Below are 21,057 nucleotides of genomic sequence, written 5' to 3' on the forward strand. Positions count from 1 at the left end.
TGTCCTAAGGATGGAATCTGATCTTCCTAATTTCATTATATTCTTCAAAACAGTTGGAGCTGATTTTTGAGTACTCTTTCCAAACTTTTGGATAGTTTCTTTGGAATATAGCCCAAGATTTAACATTTCATCTGAATTTAAAAGATTGTTCATTTTTCTTTTTAAGGGGAAAGAAAAATCGGAGCAATTGGGAATTCTGGTTTCATCTCATGGGTAGAAAAATGAGCCATTTACCTCAAGAAAAGTGAAACTTCTGAATCCCGCTCTTCCATAATGAGAACTAGACGGTTTTCACTTGACATCTACTTTGTGGTAGTGGGGAACCCCCTCTCCAGAGGTTTTTGAGAAGGATTACTAAAAAGGGTTTTCTAGATTCTGGGGAAAGAAGTTCAAGAGAGTCCAGCAACACTGTCATTAGAAAAATGGTCTTCATCCAGTGCTAGTCTTAGAATCCTGAAGCTTCATTTTCAGCAGTTTGAAAGGCAGCAAAGTAGGAGAGGCTGTACAGGGGAGGAGAAACACTGAGGAGAGATGTAGTACAGAGACCTTGAAGTCAGTGTGTTAAGACAGGAAAGAAGCAGAGACCTGCATTCTCTGAATGAAAACCAAAGAATGTGCAGTGTCTCAGGTCAGAGCCAAAAGGTTTTAGTTTACCTAGTTAATTTCTTAGGTTTACATCTTGGTTCTTTCCTTATCTTATATGTATATATAAGCTTAGGCTTCCTGAACCATTTTATTTCTCTTTGCAAAAGAGACTAATGCACATTTTTTAGCAGACATAAAGGGCCACTGTAGCAGTTTAGCTGGAGTGTAATCAGAAACTATTCATTTTCTGTCCCCTCCTGTCCTAGGCTGACTGGTTCCCTGATGTGTTACCTGCTTCTGCCACTGATTGAAACTGCAGAACTTCTCATTCGTCCCCAAGACTTCCAGTAGGGAATCAGCTCTAAAAGAAACGAGACCAACGTTTGCCAGCCCCTGCATTCTGGTGACTGAGGAGAGGAGAGTGGGCAGCGGGTATACATGTGTAGTGGATGGAAAAGAAACACAGACTGTCAGATTACTATGCCTCTTCAGTTTCTTTTACCAATCAAATTCCACAACCGTATTATTTTTATTGTGTATGTATGGGGGAAACTGGAGATGGTGACCTTGATTAGAATGTGACTTAAGAGGAATAAATGGAGGGGATAAGATAAGAGAGAGTCAATTGTGAAAGATGTTGAAGTCTTGAAATAATGTGACTGAGGATTTTTTTTTTAAACCAGAATTTATTAAAAAAAAACTGACAGCCTGCCCCCTCATTTCCCGCCACAGGAGACTTAACAGGACCGGAGGCAATTGTTTAATAATAGCCTGTCTCTGCTATTCCCAATAGCTACCTCTATGTGAGGAATGGATAGAATACGTTCAGGGCATCATCATGCAAAGCCCCAGTAGCAGTGACGCCTACACGGAAGACTTGGAACTGCAAACAGAGGCCGGGGTCACCTCAGTGACATCTGACGCTGTCCAACCAGAAGTTCGATTTTTGTTTGGGGCGGGGGGTTGGGGGAAGAAGCAGACTGTACTAAAGAACTAAAACAATTTCTTGTCTATAGTTTCTCTTTAAAAAAAATTTGGGGGGGGCGGGAGAGGGGGGTGTTAAGTAGAATTTCACATCGTATCTGAAGTTAGGAGGAGGATGGGGAAGCTCAGCCCTTCACCCAAGAATAACCCAGTAATGACACCTCTGCGCGTGGGAAGTGTTTCCTTCTGCACAGGGAGGATCTGAGGCTGCACCCCAGTGGGATTCCCTGCTTGAGCTGGAAGGCCACTCAGAGATGCGTGTTGCGCCAAGAGTGCGGAGGTTTCGCTGGGATGAAATACCAGCCGGGAGAGACACTCCAAGTCGAAGGGGCTTCCTCCAGCTTGGAGGTAGGGGCCGTGCTGCGCAAAGGGGACCGGACAGCCCCGGGACCGCCGCAGCCCGCGCCTTCCGCCGAGGGCCTGCCGGGGACGCGATGCTGCCGGGCGCCGGGCCCGCGTCGCCGCCGCCGGCGCGGCCGTGCCCAGCGAGGCCGCGCCAGACCCTGGCGTCCTCCATGTTCTCTCCCGGGCTCCCCCTGCTCCGGCTGCCTGGGCCGCGGACCGCAGCACCACACACCCCCGCGGGGGGGGACGCCGCGCCCCATCCCCGCCCCCGGCCCCACCCCGGCCCCGCCGCGGGGGCCCCGACCCCACCGCCGGCGGGCACTGGCTGAGCTCCGAGGCCGAGAGCCGGCCGCGGGGCCGCGCGGGAGGGGTCGGGGCCGCCGGGGGCGGCGGCGGCCGGCTCGGGGCTCCCCCCCCGCCCGCGCTCGCCGCGGCGGTGGTGCGTCCCGGAGGTTACCGGAAGTGGCCGCGCTCGGCGCTGCCATGTTGAGGAGCCGCCGCTGCCGCTGCCGCCGCCGCCGCCGCCGCCGCCGCTTTGTTGTCGCCTCCTCCGGCTGAGGAGGCGCCCCGAGCGGGGGGAGTGGGGAGGAGGGGGGTCGGCCGCCGCAGCCATGGAGGCCAACTGGACCGCGTTCCTGTTCCAGGTACTGGGGCCCCCCCGGGGGGGCACGGGGGGGACAGGGGGGCCGGGCCCGGGGCTGGCGGGCGGGCGGGCGGGCGCTCCTCCTCCCTCCCTCCCGGCCCCGCTCTCCGGCCCGGCCTTAATCCCCCTTTGTTTTTCCGCCCGCCCGCCCCGGCGGAGCGGGGCTGCTGAGGGGAAAGGAGGCGGCCTCGCGGGGCGCGGGGGAGAAAGCAGGCCTCGGGGTGACCCCCGGGCCCCCCCAGCACACACACGCACACGCACACACCCTTCGCTCCCGCCCCGGAGGGGAAGGGAGGAGGCCGGCCGCTGTCACCGCCCGCGGCCCGGAGAAAGGAGGGCGCCGGGCCGCTGGAGAGCGCGGTCCGCTTGGCCGCGGCGCGCCGGGCCGGGGCCCACGCCGTGGGGTGAGGGGGTCCCTGGGTCCCACTCAGTCCCCCCTACTTGGTCTGTCTTTCGCTCGTTCTCCGTTCTTTCCGCCTCTCTCTTTTTGTGCGTGTGTTGACTTTCTGACACCCCCCCTCCCCGTCCCTGCGAATAGCGGGTATCCCTGGGCTCCCCGCCACTCCCCCTTCCCGCCGCCCCCCTCGTGTTTACCCAGTTGGGGGTGTTGTGACTGTGTGTCCCCTCCCCAAACTTTTTCAGTGGCTTTACGTGTTTTCTCTCGCAAGCCTCTGCCGAGCCTTGGCAGCTGACACCCGCTCCCTCTGTCCAGCTCTCCCGCCGTCCCATTCAGCCCGGGGAATCCCCCGGCCGGGGAGGGGGGGGGGGGTTGCGGGGGGGCCAGGACGCGGGGAGGCCCCACCTTCTCCCGGGGCGCGCTTCTCTCTCGTCCCACCTCGAGCGTCTCCTCCAGCCAAGTGGGGGAGACGGCAAGTGGAGAGAGCAAACAAAGTCCGCTTACAAAGCCCCCAGATGAGTCATTCGTGGGGTGTTGGTCTTCATTTTTTGCAAGAAACTTGAAGGTGACTGTGGCCGATATGTTGGCAGTCCTCTTGTCGGCCCACTTGAGGTGGGGACCCCAATTTAGAAGACCGAGAACTTTTTCTTTTTCTTTTTTTTTCCCCTGCTCCGTTTCTGTTTGCAAACGAAGCACTTGGTGGGCAGTAGTAATGAGCTCACGGGGAAACTTCGGAACCAGAGGCTAGGAAGCTCGTCACTTTAAGTGCGTTCTTCCCGCCTCTTTGAGTTATTTTCCTTCTTTGAATAACTTCGCGAAATCCCAAACGCGTAGCTTGGGTGCTTGAAACCTTTTGTGACTAACCAAGAACGGATGCAGAATTTTCAAAATTAATCCTCCCAGCCCCTGGACCCATCCCAGTGGAGTTAATATAGGGAACTGGATAATTCAAACGTTTCCTATTGTGTAGAGATGGTTTATTGTTTGAAGACATATTCTTTCGAATGTAATTTGCTTTTTAAATAATTGTTGTATTATATTCAGGCTTCTTAAAATTGAGCATACTCAAAATTATGGAATTCACTAACTTGGCCTTTTTCTCATTCTGATCTAGTATTGTTTTAACGTGCTTTGATGCGCTTGATAATGAGATAAGTCAACTTAAAAATGCATTGGAAAAGAAATGATATATAACCAGCTTGCATCCAGGTTGGTGTGAAGGTGGCAAGTGCCCTCTTGAGAAAAAGCTTTCAAACGGTCATTTTAAAATATGGGGTTAATGGGCCACTGAAGTGATTTCCCACATGAGGAATGATTTAGATGTACCGTATTAAACATGCTCTCTCTTAATGGAGATTGGAAGAAATTGAGAGTTCTTTATGTAAAAGAAAACCCCCTAACTGATTTTTTGGAAAACTGTTGAAAAATCTTTTGGAATACTTTTATTATTCTTTTCCTGGGGAAAGCAAATGCCAAGCATTTATTGATCAACTTTTTAATTAGATTTTATATTATTTAATTTTTTTCAGCTATTAAAATCTTTTTTTCCACCTGATGGAGAAGTGTGAAAGCTAATATTTGATCCTGGGCTTGGCAATGTGTGCAGTGATAATTTAGAGCCGAGGACAGTTGAATGGGTAAAGAGAATATTTCAGTCTTTTCTCTGGAAAGGTATGAATAGACTTACTCAGTTCCAGTTTTAAGTAATTTTCACTGGGGAAATGGAGAGGTGGACTCTCTTGTTGTTTCCTGGAGCATCCTGTTGAATTTATATTTTAAAACAATTTTAATACCTGCTTGCTTTCCAGATAACCTGGTGGAAAGTGAAAGCCATAGCTGTTAAAATGTTTGATGGATGATTCTCCTAACAGGACATTCAAGATATGACTCACTGATGCTAATTTCTTTCAGTACAAAATCTTTTACCCTCTGGCACTGGAGATTTCATGGTGCCATATCCTACCACCCTGGGTGATGAAGTAACATTTCTGTTTTGTTTTTGCCAGCCCCATAAGAAAGCTTGGGCAGGGTTTTAAAAAAGAAAAAAAGCTTTGCTATTGAAAGAGATGGGAGATAAATTTTGGTTTGATGATGCTAGTCAAAAAAAAGTCTACGCAGAAGTTATATATTTTTAAAAATCACCTAACTGAAGGCAGGCCATGGTTGTTATTTTACTCTGTCTCTTCCCCAGAGAACAAGTTGGGGAAACCCAGTTCCCCTCTTAGAAGGCTTCATATAGAAGTGTGGGGATCCTAGGAATCCTCAGAGAGTGATTCCCGTAGTGGTCGAGGCATTCTACAGCATTTCACCCGAGAAGCAGGGACCTGGTGTGACCCTCGTGTGAGAGTGAGCGTCAGCAATGCTGTAAAAATACTTTATGTTGCCACAGACATCTGAATTGGTAAAATGGCAGTAAGTGCTTTTAGTACTCCCTCGAACTCACGGCTGTTTAGATTGAGAAATGCCTCTGAACACTATAAGTCTGAGCTTTGTCCAGAAGATTTGCGTTTCCTAGTATCTGATCTGATAGCCTTTGAAATTGTGTATCTTGAGCTATCTTCAGCTATTAACCTTTTATATACTATATGGAAGCTTGGGTATCCTACAGCCAGGTTGGAGATGGGGTAAGATTAGAGTCCAAAATCTGTAAAAGTGTCTACTGAGGTCACTTGAGTAGATCCTGAAAATTATAGGAGCTCCCTAAATTAAATTAAAAGTGGACTGTAGTTCAGTATGAACACTAAGTCCAGAAAGAGAACTCATAAGTAAGCACACAAGGAAGATTCAGTCACAATTATTAAATTGAAAATGGTAACTCAGTAATATCTCCTGATGATTTAGGGGAGTCTGGTTCTAGGCTTAGTTAGCTATTGTGCTGCTATCAAGTAAATATGGGGCTGTGTGGTAGATGTTCTTATTCATCAGAAGAGCTGTGTGTGTGTGTGCGTGTGAGTGAGTGTGTCTTGTCTGTCTCCATGGTTTTTTCTCCTTAATGGAGTGAACTGTAGGACTTGGAATTATAGAGTACGAAGGGTAAATAAGTGTCTGGAGTCTCTAAGATGATGGGATGGACCCTTCCAAAGATGTTGTATGCTTAAAATATTTGAAACTCTTACCTCTGAGTGCATATATCCTTTTAGGATTATAAAACTCAAGCATAGGGGCTCAGGGTTACTGTCAAGAGTTTCAAAATTTATGTTGATCGAGTACAACATATTAGGAAGAACTATTTCAGGAATTTTTTTTCCCATCATTTCCTAAATGTCTATCAGTATGGAGGTATGGACAGTTTTGGAACAATCAAATCCAAGAGAGTAATTGCTCATAAATACCAAGAACCTGATCCACAATGAAATGTTGGTTTCAGTGCAGCTAAAGGAAATTTCCAAACAGTGTCCAGCCCCCAGTTTTGGAGGAGTGGAAAGCACTTTATAACAGCAAATATCCGATACTTTAACAGGACTTAAAACCACTAGAGGAGAAGGAAATGGCAACCCACTCCAGTGTTTTTGCCTGGAGAATCCCAGGGATGGTGGAGCCTGGTGGGCTGCCGTCCATGGGGTCGCACAGAGTCGGACACGACTGAAGCTACTTAGCAGCCGCAGAACCACTAAAAGTAGATGAAAATGAAAGGAATTTAAATTATTTATATCTTGTTTTCTCTTACTAGTTTGAGTTTAGGGTTTGAACTAGTGTTGCTGAAGGATGAGGTGAAATGAACTGAAAAACAACTGGCAGGTGTCTGCTGGGGGCTGCCTTCACAGATACCTTCAGGTTTCATTTCAGCCAAATCTTTTAGTAGAACTAAGTGAAAACCTCAAAAGTAAACTTAACAGCTAGCATGTATATTCAGAGAACTAGTGCCTGTCTTTTCCTAGGTAAAATAAACAAGTAGATGATAATATGTCTGTATGTGTATGTGTGTGAGTGTGTGGTTTGTGCATCACTGCAGTAAGGTGCTGTTAAAGACTTAGTCTGAAGTGTAATTTTTTTGACAAGTTATTTAAACTTGGTTTAAGCACTGACAGACTAACGCAAACTGATTTCGTCAGCTGGTATGTCCCTTATGAACCAGGGTGGTGTGTAGTTTAGTCAGCTATTTGAAAGCAAGATCACTGTCAGCAACTTATTTGCAAAAGTTTTGTGTCTGTGCAGTGATTTTAAATGCTTTGTAATGGGAGCTCTGAGAGTAGCTAGGTAGTTGCTGGATCTCTGCCGCAGAGAGTAGCTTACAGGGTCATTGATTGTTTCTTCTGGTCTCTGTTGTCTGAAGCATGTTGTATTTTGAGGGTCGTTGCGAGAGGCCAAGTTTCTGAAGTGTGAATGTTTGATTTTAGGCCCATGAAGCCTCCCATCACCAGCAGCAGGCAGCACAGAACAGTTTGCTGCCCCTTCTGAGCTCTGCTGTGGAGCCCCCTGATCAGAAACCATTGCTTCCAATACCGATAACTCAGAAACCTCAGGCTGCTCCAGAAACATTAAAGGATGCCATTGGGATTAAGAAAGAAAAGCCCAAAACTTCCTTTGTGTGCACTTACTGCAGTAAAGCTTTCAGGGACAGCTATCACCTGAGGCGCCACGAGTCCTGCCACACAGGCATCAAGCTGGTGTCCCGGCCAAAGAAAACCCCCACCACGGTGGTTCCCCTCATCTCCACCATCGCTGGGGACAGCAGCCGAACTTCGCTGGTCTCAACCATCGCAGGCATCTTGTCCACAGTCACTACATCTTCCTCGGGCACCAACCCCAGCAGCAGCGCCAGCAGCACAGCTATGCCCGTGACCCAGTCTGTCAAGAAACCCAGTAAGCCTGTCAAGAAGAACCACGCATGTGAGATGTGTGGGAAGGCCTTCCGAGACGTGTACCACCTCAACCGGCACAAGCTCTCCCATTCGGACGAAAAGCCCTTCGAGTGTCCTATTTGCAATCAGCGCTTCAAGAGAAAGGACCGCATGACGTACCACGTGAGGTCTCACGAAGGCGGCATCACCAAGCCCTATACCTGCAGCGTGTGTGGGAAAGGCTTCTCCAGGTAGTCGCTTTGCTTTGTTTCTTTGGTTGTTTTTTTTCCTATTATGGTATCAGTACAATCTCTAGATCTAGAATGTTTATGTGAGGTTAGATATGTGCAGGCCTGCCTTATTAGAGGAGATTGGTGACAGATAAAGTATTATACCTCCAGGGCTAATTCCAGTTAGGTGTGGTTGACAAGTGTGACATAGGGATTAACTAATTATTTCATTTAAGAAGTGCCTTGGTGGACTCAGGCCTTTATTCAGCACATCAATACTTCTTATCACTGCAGAACCAGTGCTTTTCAGTTCAGTTGGGTGACTGGTCATGAGGTTCACTGCACAAATCAAGGAAACATATCCTGGAAGTTGGGACGACCTTGGATACTCTTAAAACTTTTAAGAGAGCGTGTTTTTCCATTTCTCTGTGGTTACTAACATTTCACTAATTTTCATTTGTAAAGGCTTTTTAAAGTTAATATTAATAGCAGTTGTCTCTGGCAAGTGTTAGTAAATTTTGGGTATTCTGTAACTGTAAAGAGTCAAGACCTAGAATGATTTGATGTTGACTAGAAGAGAAAATTAACAAGTAAAGGACTAAGACTTTTGTTTATGGTAAGAGAGGTAAGGAGGCTTGCACTGGGGGATGGGGGAGTTGGTAATTCTGCTAGCTTTCTTTAAAATGCCCCCCACCCGTATCTGCCAAGCATGTAAACATCCCAGTAAGTAGCATTTCTCTATGTGTGTTCCATTACATCTTCTGTTGAAACTCTCTCTTTCACAGGCCTGACCACTTAAGCTGTCACGTAAAACATGTCCATTCAACAGAAAGACCCTTCAAATGCCAAGTAAGAGTTAAAATGACTTATCCTTAGTGTAGCACTTAATGCACATTATCCAGAAGGTCTGAGCCAATCAAATCTCACCATTCTTGAGTAGTCTTAAAATCACTGACTTGAGTAAATGTGGTCCTTTTGAATTCTAGTTTTATAAAACATAAATGACAGCTTCAATTTCTGGGAGGCAAGATCATTTAAAAATGTAACTAAATGTTGTTTTTGTTAAGCTACATTTCCCTTTTCTTGGGCAGCAGTGTTTAGTTATAAGAAAAAAATGTATTGTCTTGCAAAGGTCACTGTGTATTTGAAATGAATGAAGTGCTTTAAATTAATTTCTGGGCTGATGGTTGAGGTGGTTTTAACTATAATAGAAGAAAATGGGAATGTTTTCCCAAATGTAACCACTTACTGGATTTTTGTCTGCTATTGCCACATTGGAGCATTTTTAATGACATAAATTGTGGTAATGAAAAGTTTAAGAATCTTAATGAAACGACTGTGTTAGGTGTCAGTAATTCTGTTTTTACGCAGAAAGTCTTTTTGTGCTCCTTTTAGTTAAATTTGTTAATAACTGATTTTATTAAGTAAATGATATGAATTCTAAGAAAAATCCAATTGGAGGAAGGAGACTAGTGTCATTGAGTGAGTACCTGCTATGAGGCCGTGGGCCAGGCTCTTAATCTACCAGTAATTTTGTGAGGTAGGTATTACCTTCATTTTACAGATGAAGTAAATTATAGGTTAGCTAGCTTGCTGAGTATTACACTGTTTAGTGAGATAGGAAGCTGGATTTAAATCCAAGATTGACTTGCTCTACAGCTCACATCTTTTCACTACTCGTTTGATATTTTTTTCTTTCCCTCAAAATGTAAGAGTCCAAAATTGACCAGGTGTTTTGAGTACAGTTTTATGTCAGACATGCAATTAAAATCCAGCTGATTCAGTCTGCTTGCTTACCTGGGTAGGGTAATACCTTAGAATATAACGTACTTTAAAATGAGTAGAACAGGATAGTCTATATTTAAAAAAAGTTTTCCTCCCTCATGCAGACATGCACTGCTGCCTTTGCCACCAAAGACAGGCTGCGGACGCACATGGTGCGCCACGAAGGCAAGGTGTCCTGTAACATCTGCGGGAAGCTCCTGAGCGCAGCGTACATCACCAGCCATCTGAAGACGCACGGGCAGAGCCAAAGCATCAACTGTAACACGTGCAAACAGGGCATCAGTAAAAGTAGGCAGCGCCTTGGCTCGCATTTCTTGTTCTGTTGCAGATCGATGGGAGTATAGGTTTTTTTCCCATAATATATTGAAGATATTTTCACTTGGGTTCTCAGGACTGTATTAATATTCATCTTGTTTCCTCCTGTCACTAAAGTACACAAGTACGCATCAGCGGAGAGTGTACGTTAGTGTTGGAAATAGGCTTAATTCTGCCTTTACTCCTGCACCGTCTACTAATAATACCCATGTTCGAGGAGCACAGTTTCCCTGCGGCTGTTTTTCAGTGTGTTCCTTCTTTCGGAGTTTGAATAGAAAGCTTTAGTGTGTGAGAATTGTGGCAGAAGTGCCTCCTAACTCCTGATTACATTAATAGCATGTCCTCAATAACCTAAAGATAAAAGCAGTGTTAAATAATTTTACTTTCCAAACCCAAATCTATACAGAAAAGGGATATCATATCCCTTGGAATGTTTAAATGCTTTGCTTACCTTAAATTCAGAGCCGAAGATAGACTATTCCACGGACCTGTGGATAAAATTCAGTACTCGCATTTACCCAGGCTTTTTCTTTAAGATCTCCCTAACCACCAGAAGAAAGTGTTTTCCTAATTCTGTATTCTGTTATATATGTGCTTTATGTGGCAGAAACATCAAATTCTCAAAATAGCTGGCCAAAAGTGAATAGGAAAGAATGTTAATGTGTTTTAATGTCATTTGTTTTTGCGTCTTTGTAAGTATGTTGGGTTTATTATCTAGCATGTCAAACTTTGTTAATGTACATTATTGTGGTAAATAGCTTAAGTATGTTAGATATTTTGATGAGCGTTAATTATTCCATGCTAATATTACCCAAGTTCGATTTTGAAAGATACTTGGTTTTTAATGTAGCAAAGAATTCTTTTATATTGATTTTCCCTAGCTTTCTGGATTTTTTTTTTATTAATTTATCTATTTTGACCAATAGAGACATAGCTGCACAAAAGGTGTACTAGAGTAAAAAAAGTTATTGGGTCAGATGATAAAGATCATGGAGGCGTGAGGACTCAAGGTATCTAAGTTTTGGATTTTGGAAAAGTAGCCCACACTTTTTCAGGGTAAATACGGTGTTTCTGGTTTGTCTTTGGAGTAGCGTGCATGAGTGAAGAGACCAGCAACCAGAAGCAGCAGCAGCAGCAACAGCAGCAGCAGCAGCAGCAGCAACAACATGTGACAAGCTGGCCAGGGAAGCAGGTAGAGACATTGAGACTGTGGGAAGAAGCTGTCAAAGCGAGAAAGAAAGGTAAGATGAGGTGTCCAGTGCCCGCAGCGTGGCTAGAAAAGTGTTTGCATCTAGTGTATGCCAAGTAGCAAAGGAAAATAGCCACAGCTCAGAGAGTCCTGCTTTATGGAAACACTTTATGGAGATACTCTATGCTGGGAAGTATCTGGTTGAGTTACTAGCCGCAAAGCTTCTAAGCTTCTGGATAAAGTTTTCTTTTTCCTAGGAAATAAAAATTCTCAGTACTTCTTATGTTCTTTCTTTTGATTTACTTTTCCTTACAAATTTGGAGCCACATTTGGTACTTTGCTGTATACGCTCAGAGTTCCTTTTTATGTTCTTTTTATGTCAGCCTCCATGTATTAAAGGCTCCTTTTTTTTTGTTTCTAAAATATTCTCCCTCTTAGAGGTAGATGAACTATCCTTCTGTGTACATAAGTTTGTTTTCTTACAACTGTGCTATTTTCTGCTTTTCAGAGTTGTTTCTGAATTGTATTATTTTGTACGTGCTTCAGACTCTGTAACGCCAGTGTCTTTTCTCTCAGTCTCACCCTTAATTTCTTTCAGTCTGTCACTGGGGTGGCGTTAGCTTAACATGTGTGTACTTCAGTTGATAGTGACTTGACTGTAATTGTTACTGAAATTTTGAGAATGGTTTGCTTTTCTCTCATATATATCTTATAAAGAAGCAGTTGGAGTATCAGTTTTCAACACAGCTTTTTAACTTAGTAGCTGTAGCTTTGGTTGTGCAGCCATTTCAGTTAAATCATTTGGTCAGAGTATCATCAGCCACAGGACAGAGTCCTCAGTTCCTTTTTCCTCCCTCTCCCTTGTCGTGTCTTATTTTAAATTCCTGAGGAATCCCCTGCATGTGGGCTCTGCGGAATCCCTCTGCTGTGTAGCTTCTTCTGTCCTCTGCTTTCATGTAGTGCAGCTATTCCCTTCCTCTCGGATCCCTTCTGAGCAGCCTGTGCTTGGATAAAGATAAAAGGAATAGCATTCTTTTTCATGCATCAGCTGGCATTGGCGGGCTTCCCTGGTGGCTCAGAGGTGAAGCATCTGCCTGTAATGTAGGAGACACAGGAGACACGGGTTCAATCCCTGGGTCAGGAACATCCCCTGGAGGAGGACATTTTTGCCTGGACAGTCCCGTGGACAGAGAGGAGCCTAGTGGGCTACAGTCCATAGGGTCGTAAAGAGTCGGACACGACTGAAGTGACTTAGCACGCACTGGCATTGGAGGAAAAGAAGGGAGCAGTTCAGATAGGCTTTCCACTTGGTGCTGCTTACTCCTGTCTTCCAAATGAATATTGTCATTTTGATAAAATGTTTTGTGATAGAAGGAGCGGAGAATGGCGGATAGAGGAGAAAATATATGTGTATATGCCATGGTAATTGCATAGTGGGTTGAAAACATATTATGAAGGATATTTTACTCAGAGAAGAAGTAAAAGTGGTTAAGTTACAGAAAAGGACAGGGTTAGTTTCAAAAGAAGCATGGTAGGGGAGGCAGGGAGATGGTGGACGGGGAAGTGGAAATCCACGGGCTCCAGCAGGAGGAGAATGTTTTCAGCAGTGCTGCCATCACCTCAAAAATGAGTTGGTTTCTGCCTCATTCTTTCTTTCTTTCTGCACTCTTCTGTTTGGTATTGTATTTCAGTGTGCTTGCATAATAAGACTCAGTTGTTTAGCTCATCTTCTGATCTCCATGAAACAAAATGCTATTATAGTCCCATTTGTAACGTGAATCTCTTTGGAAATGGCCACTGGTGTTAGAATCTTCTGTGTTCATGTGAGTAAATGTCACATTTTGGGGAGAAGAGACTCCTGACCTGAAAACCTGAACTTGAATCAGCACGTCACTTTTAAATATTGGGTTTAAATAAGTTTCCAAACGTGGATGACAATCAGATCATCATTTCAGGGGCTTCTTAGATGTATAGATTTCCCAGGTTCTGTCTAAATCTCAAGATTGAACTTCTTGGGGAGCAGTTTTTTTTTTTTTTTTTTAAAGTGCTCCCTAGGCAAATGATTGTGATCATCAGCCAGGTTTGGGAATCCCTGATAAGGAGTGTGGAGCAGTGCCAAGGGTACATCATGCTCATCAAGGAAGTGCTGCTCATTGACTCAAGGGTCCACCTGAGACGATTTGAGCCAATGTGGCATACGGGCAGACCTCCATCTTTAGTCTCAAATGCATTTCGACAACCAAGTCACAGCACCCCCATCCATCATCTTACTGCTCTTTGCTGACACGCCAGCAGATGATGCTGAATTTTGGTTGAGGGGTGGAGTAGGGGGGTGTCACCCCAGAGGAAAGTTTTCCTTAAGAAGTGCTCAGGCTTTGCTGATGACAAGGACCACAATCCCCAGCTCACTGCAGGGTCTGCTAGCCTCGCTAGTCCCCTTTGGTATGGTTGGTGGTTTGTCTTATGTACAGTTAAATGACACTAGGGGTGAAGTAGGCGATTGTGTCAGTTTCAGAAAGAGAAAAATGAGAGGGGAGGAGAACATAAGCCTACTGAGGGATGCTTGTTCTTTCTTAACGTCATTGATAACTGCAAGCAGAAACAACAGGGTTATTTAAAATGATTTGTCTAAGACTGAAATAAACAGATGATTATTAAAATAGCTTGTTTTTCCATCCCTATCTAATGGATTTTTAAAACCTTAACAGAATGTGGCTTCACCTCTTAGAAAGCTTTAGAGTACATAGCATCGAGAACATACCTCTCTCTGCTAGTTACGTGTGCCTTATTAGAAGGTTTTTCCAATTATCCGTTGTGTAACCATCAGCCCAGCTCTGTGTAAGCAGGCTCTTCTAGCCTGGCCTGCGGGTGCCGGGCTCTTCCCTGGAAAGTCTGTAGAACTCAGCGGAGCCGCATGAAGCATAGTGATAATACTTAGCACTACTCGATACCTCTGCCTTGCAGAGTGCCTTGCAGAAATTACCTGATCTTCCAGCATCATTGTGAGGTAGGTAAGTAAATCTAAACTTGGAACCAAAAGCACCAAGGCTAAGCCAGTTTCCTCAGTCCTTGTGGAAGGCCCAGTGTCGGAAAAGAGAACTGCCCTCACGCTGGGATTCCTGGCCCCCAATTTTGTGCTCAGAAGGAGCCTCCTTTCCAGTTGACCATGGGGTAGAAAACTGTAATTTAACTTATTAAATGTTTGTCCTTTTTAATTAAAAGAAGTTGATTCAGAAACTGAATTGTGTTCACTGTGTTTAGAGTCTAAAGGCCCTTTTGTCTTCTTATTTTAGAAGCTGCTAACCTGTGCCAAACCTCCACGGCTGCTACGACACCTGTGACTCTCACTACTCCATTCAATATAACGTCCTCTGTGTCTTCTGGGACTATGTCAAACCCAGTCACAGTGGCAGCTGCAATGAGCATGAGAAGCCCAGTCAATGTTTCAAGCGCTGTTAACATAACCAGCCCAATGAACATCGGGCATCCCGTGACTATAACCAGTCCATTATCCATGACCTCTCCTTTAACACTCACTACCCCCGTCAACCTGCCCACCCCCGTCACTGCCCCGGTGAACATAGCACACCCTGTCACCATCACGTCTCCAATGAACCTGCCCACGCCTATGACATTAGCTGCCCCTCTCAATATAGCAATGAGACCTGTAGAGAGCATGCCTTTCTTACCCCAAGCTTTGCCTACATCACCACCTTGGTAAACAGTGTTATAAAATCAGAATATGGGATAAAGTAAATATTTACCAGCAACTTACTTTTAGTTTATTAAAGCAAAAAGTAAACCATGAAATTGGGAGATTTTATTAGTTAATAATAGTGTAGTAGCATTTTTCTCCAATTTGGCTGGGATTGTTCAAAGTAGGGTATGTATGTCACTTATCATTGGACCACTTTAGTTTAATCAGAAATTCCTTTTAGCTGACAGCATTGCTTAAACAGGATAGTAGTTGGCAAGATGAAACGTCAGAATTAAAACCAATCATAAAAAAGCAAAATCCATTTCAAAATAAAACAGCATTACTGTTTCTAATCCCAAGAAATCATTTTATTCTAAACACTAGCAGAGCTCTTCTCCCGATATGAACAAGGTGGATGGCTGATTTTAACCTGAAGTTCTAAATCCATGGATTGAGAGCTAGTGTAGAATTGTCTGTGTTTGTTTTTATGAGTAAATACATGCATTGTCATAATAAAATGCATTTCAGAGAATATGCATTTTACCTTTGGGAATATGTTAATTTCAGGCAGCATTCCCTATGGGAAAGGTGATACCAGCTCTGATATGCAAAGCATATGATAATTTATCATTCTAACTTCAACATATAATAGGGATTGTGACCTGATATTTGGAGATGTAAATATTGCTCAGCATACTAATCCTGATGAAATACAGCATTGTAGTTGACTTTTTTAAAAAATTAAAAAAAAAACAAAAACAAAATATACACATTGTGTTTTGGTAAGAAAAGGCCGCTACTGGCAGAGGAGAAGTCAGGTGTGCGGACAGGCAGACTCCTAACAAACGGATGCCAGCGGGACTCCTGTTCAGGGGTCACGGAGTACTTCGAAACAGTTAAAATGTATTTGCTTTAAATTGGAAGACGCTGGAGGCACTGGGATGTGATATGCCCCTCTCTCTCCCAATCAGAGCCTGTTGATGTTTCAACAGGGAAAGATGTGTTAGTTGCTCACTAGAGTTTATGTCTTATATTAAATTGTATACAGTTTTTATTCTAACCACTAACTAGGTAGTATGCCCCTTCAGAACAAGCAGAGTCTATCTTTTTTTTTTTTAATTTCACCTTCCGTTTCTTAATCAAGTATTGTGCAGATTTGTTCAACTTTGTAAATACGGACATCACTTTTTTTTTCCTTTGAGAAAACACTTGTATCAGCTTTGTGGGGTTTTCAGGGAGACAGCTGTCTGCACTCCCTGCAGAAACCCAGCAATGATTGTGCACGTTAAGACATGTGCTTTTTATTTCTTAGCAGGATGTTTTTATCTCTGTACATAAAGTAGAAACCAAAAGCTAGGGAAACAGATACTCTCCACCATCATGCCAGACATTAATGTTTTTAAAGCATTGTGTTTTTTAAAAAAATTACTAAAACCAAGATGCTGTGATTTTTTTTTTTTTTAAGTTGCAATATGTTTTTGGTTTTTTCCCTTTTTTAATCTTGCAGTTAAGAGAAATGGACATTAGTTGTGTTAATCTTGCAAACTGTTTGCAGGACTGACTATCAAACTGGATGACTTCCATTTATGCCCCACTGTGTCAGTTCAAGCATCAAAATACCTTGCGTCTGAGGCAGACTTCCTACATCAGGGACAGGTATCTGTGTGTCATTATACAAAGCAGTTCGAGGGGGTTGAACTACGTAGTGAAAAAATAAAATAAATAGTACTTAGTGTAAAATAATTTTATAAATGATCTTTTGTACTTTAGGACATTAAATTGTACAACTTTTGTATATATAAAAGCTTAGGAACTTTCTGTTTAGCAGGAAGGCAACACATTCCTACACTTTTAATGTATATGTTTGTTATAATGTCCATGTAAACATGCCCTCTGTTTGTGCCTTTTAATTAGTTTGTCTCAATAAACAAAATGTAGAGAAAAATATGTAGCTATGACTTTGTTACAACTGTTCCTATCCACAGTACCAAGATGGTTTGTTTTTAATATGTAGAGCATTATGTGTGGACTACTGGAAGGACTCATGTAGGGAAGGCCCACGCACGGCCCTGCTGAGGCCTGGATTGGGCAGATAGTGGCCACATTTGGAGGAAGCCCATGTATCCTGGCACGCAGCCCCAGGATGGGGTTCTGGCTCTGCTTAATGGGCCGTGTCATCTCTCTCTGACTGAGCAGGCAATCCAGTCCTCCAGGATGGACACAGCCCGGCTTCCTCCACAATGGCCCAAGGAGCAGTCCTCAGTGGGGGCAGGTGTGGACCCTACCCCCAGGCTAGAGTGTGGTCGTCAGAACCCTGAAAGTATTAGTTCTTTAAAAAAAAAAAAAAAGATATATACTAGAATGATTGCTTTATCAATTCATTGTATAATAAACAGGAGTGAGACTTCATTGTATGACTTCAGTTAAAATGCTATTTTGTATGCATCCTTTATTCACTCAAGCTTGTCTGCAATAGTAAAGCCACGTCGTGTCTTCTTTTGGGAGGGAGAGTTGGCAGGATGGAGGTGGCAGTGGGCGGCTGAAATGGGGGCGGGGGTGGGGGGCGCCAAAGTCGGTTGTGGTGAAATTCTCCTGTCTTGGAACTGGAATTGAGTTTTGATGCTGATGAACTGATTCAACCAAGTGTTGAAGGCACGACGGCCGTCGCTCACAAAAAAGCAGAGTTTGTTTTTCTCTTCTGGTTGTAACCTGGTTAAGAGCGTCCCCTTTATCAGATTGGCAGCTAAAGAGTTGTATTAGATAATCCTCAAATCTGACATCCAGCCTGTTACGCTCTACGGCTCGCTTCTTGGCCTGCATTTTGCCTTTTATTGTATCCATTTCCCTCCTAAGGTGTGCTCCTAAACAAAGGTTTCTATGTAAGCAGATGGATGATTTTTCTGTCAATACCAGCACTGTATTACTAACATGCAAAAACTGCAGATTTATTTTGACAAATTAAAGTTAACCAGTCACAAATGTTACGATGGATTGCTTAATACCTCAGAAGCTTCACCAGTTCCCCATGATGATAGAGAAATTGAAGCACTTCTCCAGGTGTACACATCTTGATACTGGGCGGCAGAGAGATGGAAGGACTAGCGACCCCTGGGCCGAGAGGGTGGGGCTGCACCAGGCTGGCTGCGGGAAAACTACTCCCCACCAGTCAGCTGAAGTAAAGTAAACCCAGAGAAGATGGTTTTAAAACTTTTTTTTTCTTATGCTCTAAATCCAGCTGCTTTACCTGAAGGGGGTTTTAGGTTGGGTTGCCTAATCACTTGTGTTCCACGAGGTTCATCAGATGTCTACTGAGTGCAAACAATGTGCCAGGCACTGTTAGGCAGTAAAGGGCATAATACAAAGATGTAAAACTGATGGCTGCCTCCAAGAAGGCTGTTAAGAGAGAGAACGCCATGTTCCCAAGTGGCAGTATCTCCAGACAGCAGATCAAGATGCATCTGACACCATTTAATAAAAAGCTTTGGATACCTACATTTGTTTTGTATATGATTGAGGCTTTCCAAACTTCTTCTGATCATCGATTTTAGTCTCTTTATTGACCCAGTGAAAACAGCTGGAGCTTACGTTGCTTTTGTTTGGAATGGGAAGTGTCATTTCACTGAGTTGCTAGTTAACAGTGCTTACTGTCCAGGTGTTTCTGCTCTTCTCAGGGAGTCCTGCAGTTTGGTCCTCTCTGAAGAGACTTGGATTCAGGAGGTTTTCCCTATAGTATCCTCAAGTAACATTGGACTAAAGGACAGTCCAATGTGTTCATGAATTACCATTGAACTTTCCCCTCCCAACCCTAATAAAATCTGGCCTTCAGCTGTGCACTCTCTCCGTTTCCTCCTTAAAGAGTCCTGTAGCCTGAAAGAAGGCGATTTGTCCCCATCTGGGCCTATAAATCTCCCCCACAGCTGATCTGACCCTGGCAGATTACTGGATAATCTCCTTCCCCCCCTACCCTCCTGTCCTGTCACAAAGGGGAGCCAGACCTCAGTGTGTTATGGTTCAGGGCTGAATACTGACAGCTTGTGCACTGATCTGGACTACAGCTTCTCTTGGCTGCTCACTTTCAGGCAGTCGAAGGTCCACGTAGTTCCCAAGAAAGAAATGGAGGGAGGGTTAGGGCTCTGCTTCAGGTCTGTGTGTGGTTAGCAGTCTGCTGGGACCACCCCACCAAGGGGTGGCTAGTCAGCTTTCGCCTTCCTAAGACAGGCTCTTGACTCATATCTTGGCCCTGGACCCTGAGGGTCAAGTACTCTTTCTTCCTTTATAAACCCTTGCCTGTCATGCTAAGGGAATGGATTTTCACACTTCAGATTCTGTATCACCTCTGACTTGCATCATAACGTCAGGAATTTTCTTCATCCCTGATGATCTTTAACTTGATATCCCACCTCCTTCCCAATCCTTAAACACCTCTTTGAAGAGTACAAAGAAGAACTTGAAGTCACTTACTGGAGTGAATCCTTTCTGCCCACCGTGCAGGAAGAATTGTGTGGAGTGTCTCTAAGTTTACATTGTTTATGGAATTTTCTCAAAGTGAGGTCCACCTGCATTTGGCTGTGTCAGCCCTTCCACCTGAATCTCATTTTTCCCCTCAGTACATCTGTAAAGAGCCTGGGTAAGAATTAGTAGGCTAGTGATAGACATTTGAGGACACCATTCTCTTCTGCCAGGGAGCGACTTGGCACAGCTGCTGGAGAGGATGAGAAGACCAAGGGGAAGGGAAAGAACATGTCCTTCTGGTGACTGTGCAGCGGCTCTGGCAGTCATTGCCTGGGTCCCAGGCTGGGAGCAGACGTACCAGTTCCAGAGACTGCTTGTGCAGAGGGGAGCCAGCCCCGGAGACGAACGGGAAGCTAAATGTTGGTCAACCTTGTGGGCCACCAAAGCCACCACAGTTCTTATAGAGTCAGCCTAGATCCACTAGAGATCAGGCTCCAAAGAGCCTGGATCCTCAAGGCCTTTGCTCCCGAGCCAAGAAATTCCTAGCTTTGTTAGTGGTGGGAACAGAGCCAGAGGGAAATCAGCTTTGCTTATGAGGTGAGGGAGAGAAGGGAAACTGGGAACTTGGAGGTTAGAATGAGGCCCAGGGAAGGGAGAGAGAGAGATTTTGGAGAAAATGCCCTGTGCTTCCTGTGGTGTGCCCCCCCCCCCACCCCCACCCCGCCCTTCCCTCTCCATGCGTCTGCTTTGGGCTGGATGTGATTCCTCAGAGGGCCTGAGACAGGCTGTGAGGCCAAGCCCGCTGTGCCGATCTCAGCTCCAGTCAAGGGGCAGAAAAGAAGACATGCTCTTCTTGGTCAGAAAAAGGACAAAATCAGTAGCTGAAGAGAGAGGCAAGATTCAGATGATTTGTAGGGAATTCCTCCTGTGGTGGGCACTCGGGAGCCACTTCCAGCTGAGGAGGTAGGGAGCCACCTTCCTGGAATCCCAGAGCTTCATCTTAGAAGCGCAGGCCTTGACTCCAGGGTGGCCTGCCCCATGCAAGGGAAGTCCTGCCACTGTGTCAACACCAGAAACTTTGTGGCTGTCAAGGAGGTCTGAGGAAGAAAACCGGGGAGAGGGTGGCGCTGTGGAAAGAGGAAGGAGGAGAATCTTTGTATATTCTGTCCCTTAGGCCTAGAATGTCCTCCCACAAGCAGCCCGCCAACGCATGTGCTCTGTCATGAACCCCTGGATATTCTGCAAATCTAATGTTTCTCCCCGCGAAACCCTCCCTGTAACTTTTATTTAGACACTTGGTTCATTCCTCCTTGGTATAACAGGAGGAGTTGGGAGATATCCAAATAAAGTGGAGGTAGTCCAGAGCTCCACAGAAGGGAGGCTAGTTCTAAAGTCGGACTATATATTCCAGAAATTTTGCCATACCCCCTAAACCTCTGGTTCCAAATCTGTGGGACCATGGCACCCTGCTGCCGACTTGCCCTTGTGTATCAGTGGGTCCCAGTGTTTAGGAAGCCTGAAACAATAAGGCGCTGTGAACACCAAGCCCGGAAACAGCAGCCACAGGTGAGAGAGCCCCCTGAAGATTCAGAGCAGGGCGAGGCCTGTCATAAGCGACAGCTTGGGAGGTGCTGTAATTCAGGGTTGCAGTTGA

At 44.8% G+C, this 21,057-nt stretch overlaps 1 protein-coding gene across 50 annotated transcripts; it reads left to right on the forward strand.

Moving 5' to 3' along the window:
• The first annotated feature begins 1,780 nt into the window (after positions 1 to 1,780).
• VEZF1 (vascular endothelial zinc finger 1) lies at positions 1,781 to 17,935 on the forward strand. 50 transcript variants are annotated; one of them, XM_086360785.1, is made up of 9 exons: positions 2,379 to 2,558; positions 4,069 to 4,163; positions 4,484 to 4,625; positions 5,146 to 5,366; positions 7,292 to 7,986; positions 8,751 to 8,814; positions 9,837 to 10,038; positions 11,157 to 11,306; positions 14,548 to 17,935. In XM_086360785.1, exons 4-9 carry the CDS (start codon positions 5,361 to 5,363, stop codon positions 14,973 to 14,975), a joined length of 1,545 nt encoding a protein of 514 aa, XP_086216911.1. In that variant the 5' UTR covers positions 2,379 to 2,558; positions 4,069 to 4,163; positions 4,484 to 4,625; positions 5,146 to 5,360; the 3' UTR covers positions 14,976 to 17,935. The 50 variants fall into 50 exon arrangements, with proteins under 50 accessions (XP_086216934.1, XP_086216929.1, XP_086216944.1 ...); XM_086360779.1 differs by having other exon boundaries at positions 4,484 to 4,591; positions 11,154 to 11,306; XM_086360786.1 differs by having other exon boundaries at positions 4,484 to 4,591.
• Positions 17,936 to 21,057: the final 3,122 nt, after the last annotated feature.

Source organism: Bos grunniens, chromosome 19 (genome assembly GCF_055505025.1).
Source record: "Bos grunniens cultivar Pamir isolate PY7600 chromosome 19, Bosgru_T2T1.0, whole genome shotgun sequence".
Lineage (NCBI taxonomy): Eukaryota > Metazoa > Chordata > Mammalia > Artiodactyla > Bovidae > Bos > Bos grunniens.

What these genes read in the sequence shown, in the direction of transcription:
- VEZF1 (XM_086360774.1), top strand. Translation starts at nt 2,526, where the DNA reads ATGGAGGCCAACTGGACCGCGTTCCTGTTCCAG. An exon ending in GGACCGCGTTCCTGTTCCAG is followed by an intron (nt 2,559 to 7,291) that starts GTACTGGGGCCC and finishes GTTTGATTTTAG; the next exon opens with GCCCATGAAGCCTCCCATCA. An exon ending in TGTCAAAGCGAGAAAGAAAG is followed by an intron (nt 11,307 to 14,547) that starts GTAAGATGAGGT and finishes TTCTTATTTTAG; the next exon opens with AAGCTGCTAACCTGTGCCAA.